The sequence below is a fragment of the Telopea speciosissima genome, chromosome 7, assembly GCF_018873765.1.
Source record: "Telopea speciosissima isolate NSW1024214 ecotype Mountain lineage chromosome 7, Tspe_v1, whole genome shotgun sequence".
Lineage (NCBI taxonomy): Eukaryota > Viridiplantae > Streptophyta > Magnoliopsida > Proteales > Proteaceae > Telopea > Telopea speciosissima.
The window spans coordinates 52,515,650-52,537,790 of NC_057922.1; the positions used below are offsets into that span (position 1 = coordinate 52,515,650).

The 22,141-nt window shown below is 37.4% G+C and overlaps 1 protein-coding gene across 1 annotated transcript; it reads right to left on the bottom strand.

The window, feature by feature from the left end:
* Positions 1 to 233: 233 nt before the first annotated feature.
* On the bottom strand, positions 234 to 21,556 carry LOC122666755 (phosphoserine phosphatase, chloroplastic-like). Its single transcript, XM_043862819.1, has 8 exons — positions 21,528 to 21,556; positions 11,513 to 11,743; positions 10,972 to 11,212; positions 4,230 to 4,323; positions 1,864 to 2,013; positions 1,730 to 1,783; positions 471 to 599; positions 234 to 415 (listed from the first exon to the last, which is right to left on the bottom strand). The coding sequence occupies exons 2-7, from the start codon at positions 11,733 to 11,735 to the stop codon at positions 474 to 476; spliced, it is 888 nt and encodes a 295-aa protein (XP_043718754.1). The 5' UTR covers positions 11,736 to 11,743; positions 21,528 to 21,556; the 3' UTR covers positions 234 to 415; positions 471 to 473.
* Positions 21,557 to 22,141: the final 585 nt, after the last annotated feature.

Sequence of the window (22,141 nt, forward strand, 5' to 3'; positions counted from 1 at the left end):
AAAATCCTCTTTAAACTTGACCTAAAAAAAAAGCTTTTGAATTAACATAAGAGAAAATCAAAAGAAGAATGCAAATTAGAACTTACAACCACCGTGCTCTGTCTAGTTGCAAGAAAAAGAGACAAGGGAAGTGAAATTGATTTAAATGAAAAATGAGAATTTTTTTAATAAAATTTAAATTTGTGATAGAAAACTAACCCCCCCCCCCCCCCAACTGTAACATCTTTTACTTACAACTTAAATTTACAGCTTTCACAACATAGATAATAACAAACCTAGAAGGAATTACAATTATAGCATACTATAAAATTTTCCACCCTAGGATTGATGGCAAGTATTCAATAATAGATGTTGAAGCACCAGCACCAGCCTCAGCGATAAAAATGAAAAGAAAAAACAGAAGATGTATAGTAACTGTCCTCATGTTGCACCCCTTTTTTAATTAACATTTTTTTATTCACCCAAAAAAAAAGTTATTCTAAGGAATTTATCAAATCTTGGAAGTTGAAAACCACCCAATCGGCATTTGCTGCAACAGCTTCACGAAGGTGAACTCCAGCATAGCAAATAAATAAGTCAGCAGCACCCGGCTTACGAGCCTGGGCAATACAATGAAGTTAATGTCATGTTCAATGTAAACACTAATTCAAAATAAATTGAGCACATTGCCATGAATGTCACATTCTTGTTTCAATCCCCCCCCCCCCTTTTTGTTTTGCTGTTTTGCATTTATTCCATGTTACAATATATACTTACAAGATTTGTTTTGTTGCATCCATAAGCGTAATGCCAAAAATTCACTTAATATAACTAGATTAATTCACTAAAATGGCCATTAATTATTCCTCCCCAAAATTTTATGAATATTACGCACACTTCATATATAGTGTGATAGCAACATTTTGTAAAATATGAGGTGTATATGCAAGAACTAGATAATATGATGGACAAACAAAAAAACATAAAACCCCATGCATAGATGCAAATAGAACAAGAAAAAATGCCTATGAACCAAAACCACCTCTCAGACAAAGACACTGCTAGTGCAGTTGGTTGGAACCCTAACAGGTGGTTGTGGGGTCCCAAGAGACCAGAGCCACAAAAAAAAGAACCCCCTTTGGTCATCAAATTGTCCCATAAAATATTGCAATTTAGAAGATAAAAAGTTCCTATATGACCACACTGGATCCAGCGCATAACCTTGGAAGGGGTATATAAATCAATATGGTGACATTGTTACAAATATACCCTCAATTGCCTCCCATTAGTCAACAAAAAACAAAAATTCTCAAGCATGTCAAATCCTGATTATCCTATAGAAAGTTCCTGCAAAGGTTTTTCTGAATTCATACCATTGAAAAGGGAAATATGATGCAAGTTAAATACATTATAAGGACAAAGGGAACTCCAAAAATGAATTGGTTGAAATAATGAGAAAAGACAGGAGTGTCTTATTAATTAATGGAAGACATGACCCTAGGTAGAGTGAAATTACAGAACAAGAATCACAAAGCTGAGCCAAAGTAATTTGGTTATGACTTAATTTGAGTATAATTGAGTTGGATTATGCCATGTATCTATTTCTACCAAATCAATTTAGACATGAATTACAACAATGGCAGGGGATAGTGAGAATGTAAAGCATGCACCATGAATGATTTGTGCCCGGTGTTGGTGTTAAATGCCCACAAGACACACACACTCTGTGCATGCAGAAGAGTTTTCTTACCTCAAGATCAGTTGCACCATCCCCTAACATGACTAGTGCCTTGTAGCCATGAGCCTGTAAAATCCATACTATCAGCAGATCCTCCAAAATTATAAATTTAATCAGCCAAAAATCCACTCATAGGTTTAACAGACCTCCCTTATTTGTTGAACTGCAGTGGCTTTCCCCCCACTTCTAGAAGTAGGTTCACTCCTGTCAAACCCAAGGAACTCCCCAGAACTTCCAAAGAGCAGTTGATTTGCAAAGATGTTTTCAGGGGGAATTCCAAGAAGTAACGAAACAGGCTTCAAACAATAAAAAGAAAAGAGAGAGGCACTCGTTAGTAACACTAAAGTGAATATTATATTTTCCCAAAATCTGCAAATTAAAATATAATATATTTTTTAAAATTTTTTTACTGGTACAAATTTTCTTTAAATTAAATACCAACAATTTACCCCACCATAGATTTCAGTGAACAAAAAGGCATTCACTCTAACGAGAAATTATAGATTGTGCAGCAAAGCGGGATGACCAAATACATTGAAAGCTATTTTAGGACCCAAAGCATCTATGATTAGTGACTTTCTGAGAAAAAGAAGTGCCCTCTATAAAAATATGAGTAATAACACGGTAGCTGCTGTAGTAATTACTCCCAATACAGGATAAAACCTTAGCTTTGCAAGTATAAAACAAGAGCCTCAACCTTATAGATAAAGAAGCAGGCCATTTATCACACTTTGAACATCCTTAAGCTTAAAGTCAATCCAATAAGGTGATCCTAACTGGAAGAGCTGGGTTATCTGTAGGGTTGAAGTGTTGGACAAGCCCAAAGTGAAGGAATACATCTTAAAATCCTGACATTAAAAAAAAAGTAAGAAAAAAGATAGGAAAAAAAAATCATTTGAGACCACTAGTACCGTCTTGCTATCGCAGTGTCCATTGTTGGCAATGATAAAGAGAGGAATTTCATTACACCTATGTATTACAAAACATTCCTCAAGCTTCACATTGTTTTCATGCAGTACATTTCATTGGATCAAGCCTCACGTTAAAAAAGATGGTTCATCTAAATGAGAGAGAATTTAAAGGCTCTCAGTTCCCAGCTAAAACAATTAGGAAGAGTTTTTAAGAAAACCAAGATCATTTCAATTCATAGGATATGAGGTAGTTCTAAATATTCTCCCATCAAGTATATTTTACGTTAGGGTTCTGCTTCTTCTTGGCTGCTAAGACATTGTATCTTTTATAAATAAGAGCAGAAGATAGATCATTAATGTGAATTACAAATTTACGCTGAGTTGATTTCAGAAAATCCTTGTATGTGTTCATATGGCCTGTGTTTGATACTTGATACCAATATATGGTTTTGGGGGGGGGGGGGGGGGAGGGGGGGGGGTGGGATGGGATTAAAAATTCTCCAATTGCTTGATCCTACTGTTTCAGGAACCTTCCTTTGATCATTCTAGAGTATCAGTTGATTCTATCAAATTTCTATTTCTGCTAAGTTGACCCATGCTGTCAAATATGTTGTTTTGTGGCATACAAATCACACCACATCATTTGAAACAACATCCAATTTATCCCCTGGATTCAAACAAGCATGTTGTAGAATTTGAAATTCATGGATAAAAGTTACTTATTGAGTTGGTCATGTTTTAATTTTTATTTTATATATTTCAGACATTAATTGTTTAATACTAACTCCTATTTGCTGGCCAACAAACAGCTAAAAGGACAATGTTAGAGCTGAAATATGAAAATTGTTCATGAACTATGTAGTCTCACAGCAATCTCTAGCTACGTTCTATTGATCCATGCATTTTGGAGAATATATGGCTCATGCACAGGATATTCTCCCTCATATTGCATGTCATGCCTTAGTTATCAATTTCATTTAATTTTTTGAAATTTCGGCTGAAAATTTTGTTCCATTCACCTAAACGAAATGTTAATGGGGGTTCTCAATTCATTTCCAAAGATGAAATTTAGGAATATTTCAATGTTTTTTTCTTTCTAAAATTTAAATTTCTACTGAAATGGAAATTGACCAAGACTTACCTAATGGCCATGGGTTTTTGGGCCTGAGTTGCAATCCTAGTCCCTATATTTAGGTTTTCTCTTGGCCAGGCCAAAAAATTGATACTAATATAAGGTAAGCTAGGGCTTTAGTTGTACGTATATATACATATATGTATATATACATATGCATACGTGCATATATAAATATATCTAAAATATATAAGTACCAAGAGCTAACGAAATTACTGATATATCCACACACTGGGGACTGAAATAGTCACCAAAATGAAATTTATAACTAAGGGTTGCAGTTTGACATTGAAACACCACCAAGAAAGAAATTTTATGCATTTTCTTTACTTGGCATAATTGTCCATCAAGCCTCATCAAATGGAGGAAGGGTTTCAGTATCTTACAGCCCCATAGGAAAGTAAGCCTAGTATGTCAAACAAAGTTGCTATGGAAAGTGATTCACTTATTCTAAAGTTGGGAAGCATACTTGGATCATCTGACGAAAGCCTCCAGAAACCAGATAAACATCAGTTTGTTTAACCTTCAATTTCTTGATCAATTCATCTATGCCAGGAGAAAGTCTGCAAATTTAAAAAGTAGAAATATTAAACTATGTTCAAATCTAAAGTGTGCCTAAATTATGAATTCACTTAGGTAGGCATTACACAAGACAAACACTGGAATAATACAAAGGAACTCATGATGCATTCAGAGTAATAGTCTTAATGGTAATATTGTTCCTACTGCAAAACTCCAAGAAGTACAGGGTACCAGATGTCAGATGTAATACCAATACAGTATGTAGTGTTTTCCATAATATTCTAAGCCATCTTAAATCAAATTCCAAATGAGAATATCACATGTGTTACAACTTACAATATCAAAACCTTGTAACCAGATTAGAGAGAGAGAGAGCGGAAGAGAAAGAGAGAAGAAGAGAAGAAGAAGAAACAGATCTGTTCAAAGAGGAGAGGAAAGCCTGCGGCCAGAATAGAATACCTAGCCGCAGGACTGCTCCCTTATATTTATAATAATGAACCATGAGATACAATAAGTACAAAGGACAAGTATACCCTTGTATCTCACAACTCTACAGTAAGGTTGGAAAGCAGAGCCGAAAATACTAGAAAAACAAAAATACCCTTAAACGTAACACTCCCCCTCAAGCTGGAGCATATATATCACCCATGCTCAGCTTGTTACTACAATGACGAAAACTAGAAGTAAACAAGGACTTAGTGAACACATCAGCAAGCTGATCTGATGAAGGAACAAAGGGAGATCAACCCGTTTCTTCAATACTGCACTCCAAACCGAATCCACATCAACTCAACAATAGTATGAGCCATGGCTCTGTACTCTGCCTCAGCACTGGACCTGGCACCAGTGTTCTGTTTCTTGCACCAAACTCCAAGTATTACGAGCCAAAAGAGCATCCATTTCCACATCCATGGCATATTTCCATTCGGGAATAGTACGAGCCTCAATCTGAATCCGAGGAATAGTATAAGAGGACAAGGATAGAGCAAAACGATGATACAAAGATGAAAGATGGGACAAAGAGACAAATTTGTCAATAGGATACACAACTAATGATTTTTTAGTACAAGAGTGTGTACCTTTACAAAAAGCCACTGGTAAGTCATCAATAACAACAGGTAAGTCAGCAAGTACAAGATGATTAAGATCCGTACCAGAGGTGGATGATGGTACAAGTAGTGATGGAGATGGAGCAGTAGTAGCATCTGTACTAGGCGGCCCCAATGTCTGCTTACGAAGAATAAACCTACAGTGGTGGTGTAGGGATAGGAACAATGGAAGGAATGAGCGGAGGTTAAGGATCAGCCTACGTGTCCCCAAACAAGGTGGGCTGAGTAGAAACATAGGAGGTGCCATCAAAGAAGGTCACATTAGCACTAACAAACTGTTTCTTGGTAACTGGATCATAACACCGGTACCCTTTCTAAGTATGAGATAACCCAGAAAAACACATTGACCGATGTTCCAACTTACTACCTGGGGGGATGAAGATTGTGAACTAAACAAACGCAACAAAAAACCTAAGGAGGTAAATGGAAAGGAGTCAAGCAGGAAGCATACCGAAAAAGGAGACTTATCGGCAAACACTGAGAAGGGCATACGAGTAATCAAGAAACAAGCAGTGAGGACAACATCACACCAAAAATGCTTAGGAACTTGCATATAGAACATAATTGCACGAACTACCTCAAGTAAATGTCTTTTTTTCCGTTCCGCTACTCATTTTGTTGTGGAGTATAGAAATAGCTAGTTTGATGAATCAGCCCATGAGTAGCAAAAAACGAAGAGATCTCATTTTGAACAAATTCCAAAGCATTATTAGAACGAAAAATTTTGATAAGCACACCAAATTGAGTCTTTATTTCATTATAAAAATTTTGAAATACAGATAAAAACTCTGAACGATCCTTCAAGAGGTACAACCAAGTAAGACATGAGTGACCATCCACAAAAGTAACAAAGTACCAAAAACATTGTCTATTACTTGCCCGACAAGGACCCTAAATATCTGAATGAACTAATGAAAATAAAGACCGACTACGGGCCACGGGTCAAGAGGGAAAAAAAAGCACTGTGATGCTTTCCCAACTCGCAGCCCTCACATTCTAACCTATCTAAAGACTTAAATTGGGAAACATAATTGAGCCTAGACAAGGACAAATGTCATAATCGACAATGCCACTGGAAAGGAGAAACTCCACCAACATAAGGGGCAGCATAGTTGAGGTAGTACAGTCCATCTTTCTCAAACCCTCCAATCGTCTTCCTCATGTGAAGATCCTAAAAAACACTATGAGAAGAAAATAAAACATAAATGAGCAATTAAGAACTTTAGTTAACTAACTAACAGAAAGAAGACTTAATGGAAGTTTAGGAACATGCAACACAGAGGAGAGAGAGATGTCATGACTAAGAGAAACTGTACCATGACTAGTAACTAGTGTCGAAGTGTCATTCGCAAGAATTATAGGTGGTGAATGTGAACTAGAAGAAAATGAATTATTTAATGGTGACTTACCAGTCATGTAGGCGAAAGCCCCTGAATCAATAATCTTGGGTGTAGAAGTAGTGGTAAGGAAAGCTGGTGTACCTGCATGAGCTAAAGTAGCAACGGAAGTAGAAGCCCCAGAGAATGTAGAACTAGATGTCTTAAGACTCTATATTCGGCGCATCAATTGATGAACTTCATCATGAAGGACGGAGGAAGAATCTCCTGAAGAGGGACCAGATTTAGTGTCACCGGAGGTTACAACATCAGAACCATCATCAAGAGCTACATGATTGGCCAAGTGTTGGGCCCATTTTGGCTTTCCATGCTTGGCCCAGCAAGTTTCAACAGTATGATTGAGTTTCCCACAATACGAGCACTGTCCATTAGCACGATCAGTTTGCTGCCCACTAGAACTGTGGCCACCAGAACCACGGCCTCTACCACTGCCTCGACCAGCAGTGAATGTAGAATTTTCTATAGTGTTGGAATCAAACTTGGAAAGGGAAGCAATGCGCTGAAGTTTGGAATAGGTGTCATTGAGAGTAGGAACTGATTCACCAGCAAACCAGTGACCCTTTACGGCGTTCAGATTAGAATTCAGACCACAAGAAATTTCAACACAAAAAATTCATTCCATTGGGCTTTAAGCTTCTCAATGTCTGTAGTACGTGGCTGAAACACATTAAGCTCTTCAACCAGACCTTTGAAAGTACTGTAGTATTCCTGTAGAGACTTGTCAGATTGTTGAAATTGAAACAGCTTCTCATACGGGTCATAGATTAGAATCATACTCTTCTCGTGTGAATGTCTCCTTCAAATCATCCCACACTCCCTTTAGTAGTGTGAAACATGACATTGGCAGCAATATCGGGCTCCATACTATTATTCCATAACCAAATGAGAATAAGTGCATTGTCCTCGACCCATTCATTATAATCTTTAGAATCAGATGCAGGAGGACTTGAAGTGATATAATGGAGCTTATCCTTGGCCATAATGTAAACTCGAACAGCTTCAGCCCCAAGCAAGTAATTAGAGCTCCCTTTGAGCTTGATAGAAGTAATATGGACATTAACATTGTCCGTAGTATTCTTGTTCTCAGCCATGTCACAAAAAAAAATAGCAACTTTCCCAAAAATCGTGTGATGACAAATCCAAAAATCGATTTGGATTAGGGGCAATAGGAGCAGTCCAAACACACACCAAAAAGTAGGATGGAAACAACCAGCAATAGGAAAGGCTTCACAATTATAAAGGAATGCCAGAAAACCAACCAGGAAGAAATCAACTTGTCAGGGTTTTGGAGAAGCAAAAAACGATGACATAAAATTGCGGAGGCAAGAAGATCGAAGTAGAGTAAACAACAATCAGCAACAAGGAGCCATGAATCCATAACCTTCATAAAAAAAATACCAAAACTAGCAGCCAAAAGAGAAATCGACTTTATCAAGGTTTTGCTAGAGATCGATCCATCAAGGTTGGAGCAGAGTTTTATGTAGGTTGCAGTCAGAAGCAGTATCTTCGAGTAAAACCAAGTACAATACACTCCATATATGAATGAAGGAGTCATTAATTCACAAGAGATGCAGCATTAGGTGGCTGCACACCACAGGGTGACAATCAGAAAAGAGAAACCAGCAGAGAATGATTGGAAAATTCTCAAATCTGATTACAAGAGTTCTCTAATACCATGTTGCAATATCAGAACCTTGTAACCAGATTAGAGAGAGAGAAGAAGAAGAAGAAGAAGAAGAAACAGATCTGTCCAAAGAGGAGAGGACAGCCTGCGGCCAGAATAGAATACCTAGCCGCAGGACTGCTCCCTTATATTTATAATGATGAACCATGAGATAAAATGAGCACAAAGGACAAGTATACCCCTATACCTCACGACTCTATAGTAAGGCTGGATAGCAGAGCCGAAAATAATAGACAGACAAAATACCCTTAAACTTAACAACATGTAAAAGGATAATTCCATTGGTCCAATGCAATGTAGCTAGCATAAGAACTGAGAGTAACTATCAAGAATTTGAATAAGGCAGGCAGACTGAGAACCAACAGGATTAGGCCCTAAACAGGATACCCATCCCAAGGGCCTTGCCATCTCAGACCAAACAAAAATTGGATGTTCCTTTCTAACAAGTCAGGAATATCTCATTTTCCTCTTCTCTGTACATAATTAAGAATTTATTAAGTAAAGAATAAACGGAGAAAGTACAGATTAGGGATAAAATACTTCAAAAGCAGGTGCAGAAACACCATCCCAGGGGAATTGAAAGAGAAACTACAGCAGAATCGAGAAACTAAGCAAAGACACGTCCACATGTAGCAAGAAAATCACTTGATCCATTAACGGACATGGGCATATTGAAGACAATATGTTTAAAGATTATGTCAAACCCATGATCCCCTTGATTAGCTCCCTTTCTAAGTATGCCAGCCTAACTCAATTACTGGGGGTTAAGAGAGAGAATTTTCGAAATTCTAAATCCAAAAGAAAAAGATATGAACCTTCGCCATATTGGATTCACATTTCTAAAATGAACACAAAAAGAATTAATGACGACCATCAGAACTTCTAAAGGCAGTATGAGCAAGTGTACGGATTAGCAAAAAAAGAAACATTAAATTGAGCCATGTGTGTTGGCAATAAGGGAAACAATTTGCCACAATCATGATTGATAGGAAACGACTAAGAAATTTAATACAACCTCACTTAATATCATCACCTCTAAGGCACTTGATACGCATTGAAACAAAACCCAATTCCCAATATGTTTTAGTTAAACCCCAAACCCAAAGCATACCAAGGACCTTGTCCACAAATTCCTTTATGCCCTACCTTCCTAAAGCACCCAACATGATGGCTAACAAAACATTGCAACAGGAATTAGTGTCCCCTATGCATTGGACTATCAACTATATTTACAATTTTTTTTTTTTTGAAGTAACAAAAGTTACTGAAGAAATTTATATCGCACAGAAAATACCTGACACATTAATTCCAGGGAGTTCAGCACATCAATTTCAGATTTTAACCAAAGCACATTAGTACCGTTGATTGCATGACTAACAAGGGAGTCTTCAGCACACAGGAACAACAGTAGCAGCAACAATCATTGCTGCACTATACACACCAGATTTTATGTAGAACCTTCAGAAGAAAAAATCAATTCATACACTCCTTGATTATCAAGTTCTGAATGAAGAAAGGAAGGGAATTACCGATCAATATAGATCTGATACCATGTTACTAAATTAGAGACTTCATTAAATAGTAAACTGAAACAGAAACATATCCAAGAGAAGGGGATCTACAGGAGAAGAGAAGGAAGAAGAAGAAATGAAGGGAAAAGAATCACTGATCAATATAGCTCTGTTACCATGTTACTGAATCAGAGACTTCATTAAATAATTAACAGAAACAAAAAATAGAAAACAGATGCAAGCGCGGGGGATCTGCAGGAGAAGAGAAGGAAGAAGAAGAAAAGATGAGGAAAGAAGAACCAGATTGATAGGGTTCTGAATACCCTATGCGATCTTAAACACCTTATATTTATTAGTTATAAAAACTCTATCATTACAAGTAGCAGCCCCTGACTAATGACTATTTGCACTTGACCCCCATAAATAAACTTTAATTACAAAAACACCTGCAATATATTTTTCTTAACAATTATGAACTCTTGAAAATAAAGGAAGAGAGGATAAAGCATTGCACATCACTTGCATGTCATACATGTGGCAAAAGAGGGCTGTATTCTAGCTTTTTTTGATGTAGCACTTTGTGCAATAGTGCACGACCATTTTTAAAATGTTTTTAGTGAACCTAATGGCTCCAAATTATTTCGTGCTGAAAGGATGAAAAGCAGTGGAGGATGAAGACTATTGGCTGCACCAGAGGCAACCAAATTAAAGGAAAAACATTTTATTTTGTGCTGTAGAAACCACAACTAGCATATCTTTTATTGAGCTATGATATGAAATTGCCTAATTGCAGACAGTGCATAGGGCAAAAACCGATTTGGCAGCCCTGTATTGTAGAAAAAAGGACTAAGTTATAATAAGAAGGCCTAAAAAAAATCTAACAGAAACAAAATCAAATAGGAAGGATGGCAAAATATTGCTAACTCACCAGTACAAGAATTCAATAATTGAGTTTCAAAAAAAATATATAGAGGATAAAGCAACACACCTAGGAGGTTTCTTCTCAAGGAAATCCTGGAGTTGGGACAGAGAAGGGTTAAACAGAGAAAGTCTGGCTGCCAAAGCATCCTCAAGAGGAACAGAACCACTCATTGCCCTAGCAGTCCATTCTGCAACAGCCTTTCCAGCTCCACAGAACTCTGCCAGTTCATCGATGCCCTCATCTAGGCAGGCAGTACTATCCACATCAAAGCAGACTGCATCAGCACTTTGCCATATCTCGAGAACTTCTGCAAGTATCTCATTTAAGAGAGAGTCAATGACAATAAGACTCAAGGATTGTTATGTGGATTATCATTTAAGAACCTATTGAATATAGGGCCAAAACTTGGTCAACTATCTCAGTACCAACTGCAAATTCCAGTTATTCTAAAAGATCAGCTTACATTATAATAGATTCCCTAAGTTTTTTCAGAGATAATTCGGAAACCCATCACCTATGGGCCCATTTCTGAACGAACTTCGGGCTTTTAAACATTCATACAGATCATCAGATGAATTAAAAATCTTTCAGAATTTCATGGTACAACCTCTCGAAGGCTGAGTGTTGTTGAATTGCGCAGGAACTGCTGATTCTAAAGGCTGAACTGAAGCAGTTATGGAGGTGGCCAACCTGGGTTTTGTGCTCATCCAAAGACGATTTGTAAACAAACCCTTCGTTAAATGAAGAGGGTATGGTGGGAGAAAAATGTATTTTCGGCGAGTATGATAGGGTTGAACTGTGATGGTGCCTGTACTCGCCAACCCTTCCATCAAATTATCTGCTTGCAACAGATCAAAAATGTCATTTTCAACACTAACTCCTCACATATGAATGAAGCAAAATCGAACGCTTTAACAAACATAGAACATTCATTTCCAATTCCGATTACAAAGAGGAAGTATAAAATCTTAAAGAGAAATATAGAAAGAAGGCCCAAAGAGAAATGTGGAAAGAAAGCCCATCACAACCAAAAACATAAACTGACATAAACCACAAGCCCAGCTCCCAAAAGCCAAACAAAAAGGCCAAGCCCATACTCAATTCAACTCAACTCAGGCCTTCTCCCAACTAAATGGGGTTGGCTACATGGATCCTCTCTATTGAAAGCCATATTTGTTATAAGTCCTAAGACATGGATGACTTTCCTCACCATTTCTCCTAGAGTCAATTAACGCCTGCCCCTTGCTCTTTTAGCTCCTCCAATTTGAATCATACCTGATGTAGGTCAAAACATGAAGAAGAAAAGACCAAAATACTGTTCACGTGAACAGTGTCACAGCCCATATTTGCCGTGGTGGGAATATTACTAGGAGATCCTGTGGGGCCCAAGACCAGCTTACATGAAGGCTCTATTAGAGGAGTTAATTTTGTCTATGCAAGGGGGCATAATTGTCTATTATTTCAAGTCTTGGGTAAGTGGGGCTGTGGGGGCATAATTGTCTTTTGTCTTAAGTCTTTTAAAGCCTACATGCTGGAACGATGGAGCTATTTTAAAATGTGGGGACCACAAGTAAAGAGAGCTGGCAGCAACACTTAAGTCACTTAAGAAGTGGGGTCCACAAGGAATCGGCTGCAGCATCTTTAAAGACTTCTAAAAGATTTGGGACTCCAATTAGTTTCTATTTTCTAGAAGACCTAGTTTCTAATTTTATAGTTTCTATTTTACAATCCTAGTTGAGTTAGAATTTCTATTCTAGACACTTTCGAATTTTATGAATCCTAGTTTCTATTTCTATATTGCTGCCTATTTATAAGCAAGGCTTTTAGAAGCCAATCAAACGATGTAACGAAGTTGAACTGATATTGCTTTGTGCAGGGAATTCTTATCTTGGTGAGAGGATGAAGGGCTGAGAAAGCCAAAACCCTATCCCCCTCTTCTCTATCTCCTATCTTCTATCTTCACCCTCTTCCTCCCAGTGAGTGCTACCTGTGCTGTTTCCTATTAAGAGCAACAAACTATGGATGGTTGAACCCTGTCAAGGAGGGCTACACTTGATCCCTGTTTGGACTCCAGATTGTTGCTGGTTTGCAAGATACACCCTAACCTTCTATATTCGAGTCCACTTCATATCTCAGCCTTTAGCCATCAGAATTAGTGGAATTTTGGAGCATATGATCTCTTCATCACTATCTCCACTCGACCTGAGTTTGGTAGAATTCTGCAGGCTCGTTTGGTTTGAATTCCTAAACTTTCTAATTCTGATTTGTTCCTGTTTTGATGCTCTGCTGCAACCTATCATCGAACCTACTGTAGAGTGGTTCTTAGTTGAACCCCATCTACATTAATACCAGTCCTTACCAGTACATTCAAAGGTCTCCGTTGCACATGTCCATGCTACCTCAAACGAATTTCTCTCAACTTATCATGTTTCATAGCTACTCCTAAATTAGCTCTAATTTCTTCCTTCCTATTCTCATTTTTTTAGTTTTACCACTCATCCATCTCAATGTCCTCATTTCAGCTACACTAAGTTTGTTAATATGTTGTTTTTTCACCGCTAACATTTAGCTCCATATATCATTGATGGTCTTATAATCCAAAATTTTCTCAAGTTTTAATGGAATATGTCGATTGTACAACACTCTAAAAGCACCTCTCCATTTCATCAACCCTACACTAATTATTTGTACAACATCATCCTTGATTTATCCTTCTTTATTTATAATTGAACCTAGGTACCTAAAATTATCACTTTGGAGGTATCTTCCTATTATCAATTTTCATCATCGCACTCCTATTTTTACTAAAGTTCTTTTCCATATACTCTATTTTCATTCTACTAAGCACGGGACAGATCAATCTTTTGCTGTATGGAAGGCTGATTTGGTCATTTAGTTGTCAGCTGATAGGATATCCTCTAGATCATCCACATGTAAAAGTGGAATATTCTAAGCATACAATTAAACAAGTATTTGATTCTCTCCTCTGTATTTCAGTCTATTAAATTTTTTTTCAAAACATGTAACTTTTTAATAACTTTCCAAGCCTTTATTTGACACATGGTGTGATCCAACTGAAACTCGATGCAAGAGTAGAAAGTAATTGGACAACATGCATGAAATTTAGTTGGCACTCGATTTTGTTGGAATTGTTGTCTATATTACATTCTCCCCAACGAGAAGAAAAACATTTTATATCATCATGGTCTATCCTTCTATCAATCTGTGTTTATTTTCTGTTTGCATCATAGTACAAGATCTCGGCGAGATCTCGAAAATATCTTGGTTTCGTGAAGTCTCGAGGCGAGACGGTAGGCGATACAAGATTTGTGCAAGATCTCAATCGAGATCGTGTGGTATATCTCAATCTCGGTTCGACTCAAACCAGACCAAACCAAGTTATAAAAAGGCACCCTTTCGGCGAGATTTCAACTTAACTTGAAATCTCGCCTCTCGCTCCGCTGTGAAGGAAAAACACTTGGAGGTGAGGGATTTGGTGCTTTTTTTATGGCAAATCTCACCTCAACCGAAGATTAAAGCTTGGAGATTCAAGATTGAAGCTTCAACATCAAGAAAGGGAGCTGCATTGCATCTCAAGAACAGTTTTAGGTAAAAAAGTACTTCTCAAAAACTATTTTTTCATAGAAACATGATAAATACTTGTTCGTTGACTATGCAGTTTTTAGATGTGATACAATGTCCACCGATCTATGGATTGACGGAGGCCAAATTATTTTTATGTTTTTAAATTATTTATTTATTTTTCTGTAAAATAAAATGATTTTATTGCAAAAAAAAATATGGTTTATACTCATTTGGAACTCAATTTAATATACATTGGACAACGTTGGCCAATCTACAGCCTCACGGTGTCCGTTTTTTTTCAATTAGTAAATTATTTATTTTAATTTCTGAAATTTTGAAAATTTCTGATGATCCGGCCCGACGCTCGTTTCAATACTAGCTACTCTCAGATGGTAGGACTTGTTACACACTTACACTTGTATTTGTTTAATCTATGTCTCTTTACAAGTTTCTAACAATTATTAACAAACCATCAAACCATCACCATGTATGATTATGAACAAGGATTTAAGTCTCGGACCGTATCGTATCGTCTCGGTATCGGTCGTGGTCGATACGATACAGGTCAAGACGTATCTTTTTTTTAAAAAAATGCAAATGTCTCGACTGTATCGAGACGTATCGACCAAGACGTACTGATACGATACGATACGATCGATACATATCGATACAGACGAGAGTTTTTAAAAATATTATTTTATTCTATTTAAAAAAGTGATACATATCGAGACATATCAAGTCGTCTCGATATGTATCGACCGACACATAGCAATACATATCGAGACGACTCGATAAGTCTCAATACGTATCGTTAACTTAAAACCCACATGCCCATTTCATTCTCAAAACCAGAAAGTCGAACTCCTAGCAGGCTGGCGGAAAAAACCTGTTTCCAGCTTTGAGAAATCCATCAAAAAACACATCTAAACTTGGTTTTTGGGTAAGATTTGTTGAGGGCTTTCAATCCTTTGCCAAAAACGACCCTAAAGGAGCTGAAATCTCATCATTTGGTGCATCTAACAAGCCCACATTCGAAATCAAAAGCTGTTCTTGAAGGGAAAGGCAAGTTTTTTGAAAAAACTTGATTCTTTTGCTTAAATCTTTGATTTTTTGTATGTTTTTTGGTATGAATCAAAGGGAATATGTTAAACTAACATAGAAATTGCATTCTTTGTATACATTTACAAAGATTTGAGTTCAAATCCATGTTTCTTTGGCATTTTTTACCCAAAACCGAAAATTCCTTCTTTAAAATGATTTTTTTTTTATTTTCTTCTTAAATTTAAAACAAATGCTAATGTATATAATACATGTAGTACATTATGTATAGATCTATGACATCCCAAGAAGATTATACATTTACCCTAAAATCTGTATTTTTTTTTTATTTTTTGGGTATTTTTTGAATTTATAAAATACTTAAAAAAATGTCAAAAATCATGATTTTTCCATCTATACTCTTTCATTATAGTTTGATAAAATGTATAATTGGCTGAAATAGAAGAGAAGAGTTAGATTCATATTATTTGTATGCTAATGTAGTATATTATATTATTATGTCATTTTTTTTTCATTATTTGAAAAATTAAATAATGTGTAATTAATTGTAGAAAATATAAAAATATTTAAATATTGTTTAGGGTAACTTTGTTAGGTAGTAAATACATGAAAATGATGCAATGCATGACATGCATCATATAGACATGTCTATACTTGTATAAATTATTGATGTGTGGATTTGAATATTGTTTAATATATATCTTATATAGTTATCTACTTTTGTTTGGTATTTAGGACGATGCCGCGACAACAAGACATTGGGTGGTCTTATGGTACCAAGATAAACAATAATAGATTGCATACACAGTGCAACTTCTGTGACACTCAACATCTTGGAGGTGGGGTAACTCGGCAAAAAGAGCACATGGCAGGAGGATATGGAAATGTTGCCAAGTGTACAAAGTGCCCTGTAGAGTTAAGCAGGGCAATGCAAAGACACCTTAGAGATTCCAAAAACAAATCCATGCAAGCACAAGATGATGAGGATGCATTGGTGGAAAATTTGATGGAAGATTTTTATGCTTATGAAGGATCGGATATGGAAGCAGAGGAGGACCCAGAGTTGGCATGGACGATGAAACATGAAGCAAGAGAGCAACAATGGAGAGCTGACCAATTGATTAGAAGTCAATCAGCTCGACCCAGCCAGGGCCCTGTAGATATTGGTGTTGGCTCCTCTTGTCGTCCATCTCTAAGTAAGGGTAAGGAGCCTGTTGGCCTTAGTAGAGCAACCAGTGTGAAGGGGATGTTTGACCGGTTTACAAAGAGTGGTAAGGGTAAGAGAAAGAAGAGCCCAGATATCAGAGACATGGATCCTAATGTCTACAGACCAAGGGATGCTGGCCAACAAAGGATTGAAGAAAGCTTTCAACCCAAAACACTTAGTAAAAGGATAGGCAGAGCAATCTCCAGATGGTTCCACAGTTCCATGATTCCACCACATAAGGCCAAAGATCCCCACTTCAAGGCCATGGTAAAGGAGATTCAGCGGTGTGGGAAAAATGTTAAGCCACCCACACCTTATGAAATTGCTGGGCCTTACTTGGATGATATTGTCCAAGAGGTGCATGAGTATGTGGAGAGGTTCAAGGAGAAGTGGCCACTATATGGAGTGACCATCATGTGTGATGGATGGAGTAGACCAACAAGATTATCCATCATCAATTTTCTTATCTACTGTGATGGAAGGACGATCTTCCACAAGTCGGTCAATGCATCTAGTGAAATCAAAGATGCCAATTACTTGTATAAGTTAATGAATGAAGTTGTGGAGGACATAGGAGAAGAAAATGTTGTCCAAGTAGTAACTGACAATGCAGCAAATTTCAAGAAGGCTGATCAGTTCCTTATGTTAAAGAGGCAACATCTATTTTGGACACCATATGCGGCTCATTGCATAGATTTGATGTTCAAAGACATAGGAGAATTGTCCAAGGTCCAAAAGTTGGTTGGAGAAGCAAGGAAAATCACCAACTTTATTTATAACCATAGTAGGGTTTTGGCATTGATGAGGAGTTACACACAAGGGGATTTAGTGAGGCCTGCAACAACAAGATTTGCAACAAATTACATTGCAATTGATAGCCTCATTTCCCGAAAGCATGGGCTGCTACAGATGTTCACCTCTACTGAGTGGTTGAGTAGCAATTATGCAAGGTCTGAAATTGGGAGATTTGTTCAAGATCTTGTCACCTCCTCAAAGTTTTGGGCTGCGATGGGCCGACTTTATAATGTTATGATGCCACTCTTTTGTCTACTTCGAGAGGTTGATGGGGATAAAGAGCAGACCATGGGTAAGATGGTAGAGGCCATGGAATGTGTGAAGAAAAAAATACATGAAAATAACCCAACATCAAACAAGAAGTATTTGAAGATTATATCCGATCGATGGGAAAAGATGTTGGTTCAAGATGTTCATTGGGCAGGTAATCTTATAAGTAGATGACTTTAGTTTCATTTTAAATACTTAGTAAGTTACTATTTATTTATTTATTATTAGAATTTCTAGGTTTCTAACCATCCATTACAAACCATGTGCAGCATATTATTTGAATCTGGATATCCAATACTCCAATGATATAGGGTGTAGACCGGATCTATTGCGTGCCCTAAGGAATGTTGTGAACAGAATGGAGCCAGATGTGGCGAAGGCCACACTTGCCATGGATGAGGTTAGAGCTAAATTAGTTGTATGAATGATTGAGACCAAGAATAGAGATTGGTGGAACTAATATTTTAATTTTTTTAATACCTCTCTAGGCTAAGTATTTTCGAGAGGCCACTCGTGGTTTTGCTGATAGAATGGCTATCCATGCTAGGAGCACACAACGCCCAGGTAAGTTAGGTTTACCTAATTTATTTTGTCATTTCAAATTTGTTTTAAGGTTTTGTCTTTTAATATTTCATTTATTATTGTGCAGCTGATTGGTGGCTCAATTATGGGGGTACTAGTGCTCCACACTTAACCCGAATTGCAATTCGAGTGTTATCCTTGACGGCATCCTCTAGTGGCTGCGAACGTAACTGGAGTACATTCGGGTTGATACACACCAAACCCCGGAATCATCTCAGTTATTCAAAGTTGGAGAAGCTAGTGTATGTCCATTACAACATAAAACTGAAGCTTAAATATTTAGAGCTGGAAAGAGAAGGAGATGATGTAGATGTCAACCCAATCGACATCAACCACCTACTTGACGATGAAGATCCAGTTAGAGCATGGATAGAGGATACCGATAAGGTATTGGTGATGGATCAATTAAGTGAGGATCGCCAGACAACCAAACCTGATCCAGTGATAGAGAGCATCATTCAACAAATGGATGAGGATGCAACACAACCACCATCACAAGATCCTTGTCCTAATGTTGAAGAAAATGACAGTAGCTCTGAAGAAGGTTTAGTTAAGAGGACGAGGTCAGGTCATCCGTATGGAGGAACTCAACAACATGTTGATGATGAGGATGAAGACGACGATGGTGATGATGATGGTGATGGTGATGGTGGTGGTGGTGGTTCTGTTACTGCTACTGCTGATGATGATGATGATGATGGTAGTGGTGGTGGTGGTGGCCATGGTGCTGGAGGTAGTGGTGGTGGCCATGAGGCTTCACAACATCATACTGGGGTTCAGTTCACATGTGAGGCAAGATACACACATACTACCCAAGATATGGATCATGGTCCTGGGCCTGCTGGCCATAAGATTTATTCGCGGAAGCCGCATAAGGGCAAGTCTGCCAAGCGCTCCCACAATCCATATGATAGTGATGTGCTTATGAGTGGCATGGAGTCACTTAGCATTAGTTCTGATTATGCCGGTGCTTCATCAGGCCAGGGGCATTATGCATTAGGTTCTTCTTCAGGCTATGGACATGGGGCTTCTGTAGGGTATGGAAGTTATGGATACGGAGAGACACAAGCACAAGCACAACCTAGTGCTTTCCTGACATTAGCCACTCAAGAGTAGTACACACAATTCTACTATGAGTGGGAGAGTCACTACCATCAGTATTTTGACTGGGCTCAGTATTGTACTTATGTTCGGTCAGTACACAACATCATCTTAGTAGCTCCTATTGTTGAAGACCCTTACAGACATGACTTTGATCCACCCCGACATTCTTCATGGCAATAGAGTGACTCTATATGTAAGAAATTTCATCTTTTAATCTTTTATAACAATTTCAAAGTGCCGCACTTGTCTGGTTATTGATTATTCACAATTCTTAGTATATATGCATGATATATGACACAAATTGCTTGTTTATATTGTTTTTATTGTCCAAAAGTGTATTTCCCTGTGTATTTTGATCATTTTCATACGTTTCTACACCGATCAATACGAATCTCCGATACGATACGATATGATACGATACGTCTCTTAAATCGCCTGACCGATACGATACCCGATACCGATACTTAAATCCTTGATTATGAATATGATGTCTGATGCTTAAATGGTTTATGGTTTGACGTTTTTTAATTTCTAATGCTTAATTAAGTTCTTTTACATCCCTACTTTAATTATATGTGTTCTAAATATTGTGTGGAATAGCCAAGGGTAGTGCTCACCTACGCCGTAGACTACGAACCTGGGGTCCGAAGTCAAAGTACCATTTTGGGTTTGAATTTGTAAAAACTAATGTTTCCATTGTATTTAGAAGGCCTAAAATATGGTGGATGTCAAGTTTCAGGACCTATCTTGGCCATATTGCCACCGAAACCCACCACCGAGTCAAGACAGGAAAAAATACACCAACTTGCCAAGATCTCCAGAACTCGGTTTTGTGGCCTGGTGAAACCAAGTGTGAAACCGAGACCTAAAACCTTGGTCTGCATTCACTTTCCAGAATCAGCTATGATTTTTCAGCAAAATGTGGGGAAAAAGGAAGCCAATCAAACAATTTTAATATAAAGAAACCATGAGGATTTGAAGTTCTGGACAACAAGAACATAATTTTCCCATCCACTTCAAGAGAACCCAAATCTAGAGTTCCTAATAGAACTATTTCTGATTGTGAATCCTTCTCAATCTTCTTCTTCACACAAAACTCAAAAAACACTCATCGTTAGGTCCCCTAATTAACCAATTACTTTAGATCTCCATACCCCAATCCAAAGAAAGAATGACATTGAGTCTCAACTAACAATAAGAACATGACCATTGCCCTAGAATAACAATTTACCACAAGACAGAAAAGAAAAACGGAAAGAGAAGAAGAAATCAAAGCAACTAGAACTTTTTTTCCAAAATGAACAACCAAAACCCATTGCTTAAAAGGAGGAAGGAAATAAAATTTGGCAAAGCAATAGAATGCAGACAAAAGAGAACAGAATATACAGCATTGGAAGGTGATTTTTTATTTTACAAGAATTTTATTGGGCTTAAGAAGAAGAACAAAGAAGAGAACGGCCAAAACACAACCAAAAAAAAACACCCCAAATCTATGCAACACCATAACCAGTAAAAACTCCCCCTAAAACCCAAAATTCAATCACTGGAAGACAATAATATTGGCTACTCTTAAGGAGTTAAAACTGATAAAAACCACCTATTTCTCTCTCTCTAAACAACGAATGAACATAACTTCCAAAATCAGAGCGCGGAAAACCTCCCCAACTATCCCATCAATCATTTTCCTCCATTGCTTCCAAAAACCATCCCAGAAAACTGATATGGAAACCTATTCCATCTCCGTCAGACCTTATCTTCAGAATTACCAAAACCCAAAAAATTCAACAATTCACCAACCTCTCAAATGGCTAACGCCTCAGCAACAGCTTCTCGGAGAGATACTTTATATTCACCAAGAAACCATTCCACCCCAAAAAAATTCAGAATTTTAATTTGCAGACGAGATAATGGGCAGAAATTTAAATAAAAAAAAAAAGACAAAAAAATTATAGACTGAATGCCTAAGTTAGATTAAAAAATGAGAGTAAAATAGCAGAAGAGGAGACGAGATTATACTTACAAGTACCAATCTAACTCTGCAGGTTCTGTTGGTTATCTCTTATCCCAATCAAACCAAAGACGATTAAGTACTGCGATTTAAGGGTAAAAACGAAGGCACAAAATTAGATCGGAGAGTGATCGCGAAACGACCACTGTTCGAGTTCGAGCAACCGTTGACTGAATCTGTTGTTTTAAACATAGTTGGCAAACCAGGTTTTCCGAGTCGACTCGCCCTGAAGAAAAACCTAGTAATTCGACCTTGTCAAACCGGTAAAAACGAGTCACGTATTTTAAAAAGGGTAAAATACACGTCACTCCTTGGTTTTCAAACGAAGCTCATATCACCCCCTAATTTTTGAAAAAACTCAAATCACCTTTTTTACAATAACGGTGTTAGTCTGATGTTAGTTATTGGTGTGAAAGGACTATTTTACCTTTATACTAAAACATTAGAATTAATTTTTAATGCAATAAATATATATAAAATAGAGTTGAAAATCAAGTTTTGACTCGGCCAAGTCTCCCGAGTCGAGTCACATTTTTGGAAAATCTGGTCATGAGTCATGTAGACTCGGCCAAGGTGAAAAATGACATGACTCGGTATTGACTCACCCGAGTCAAGTAACACTCAAT

What these genes read in the sequence shown, in the direction of transcription:
- LOC122666755 (XM_043862819.1), bottom strand. Translation starts at nt 11,735, where the DNA reads ATGGAAGGGTTGGCGAGTACAGGCACCATCACAGTTCAACCCTATCAT. An exon ending in CAACACTCAGCCTTCGAGAG is followed by an intron (nt 11,213 to 11,512) that starts GTTGTACCATGA and finishes AGATACTTGCAG; the next exon opens with AAGTTCTCGAGATATGGCAA. An exon ending in CAGTTCAACAAATAAGGGAG is followed by an intron (nt 1,784 to 1,863) that starts GTCTGTTAAACC and finishes TGGATTTTACAG; the next exon opens with GCTCATGGCTACAAGGCACT.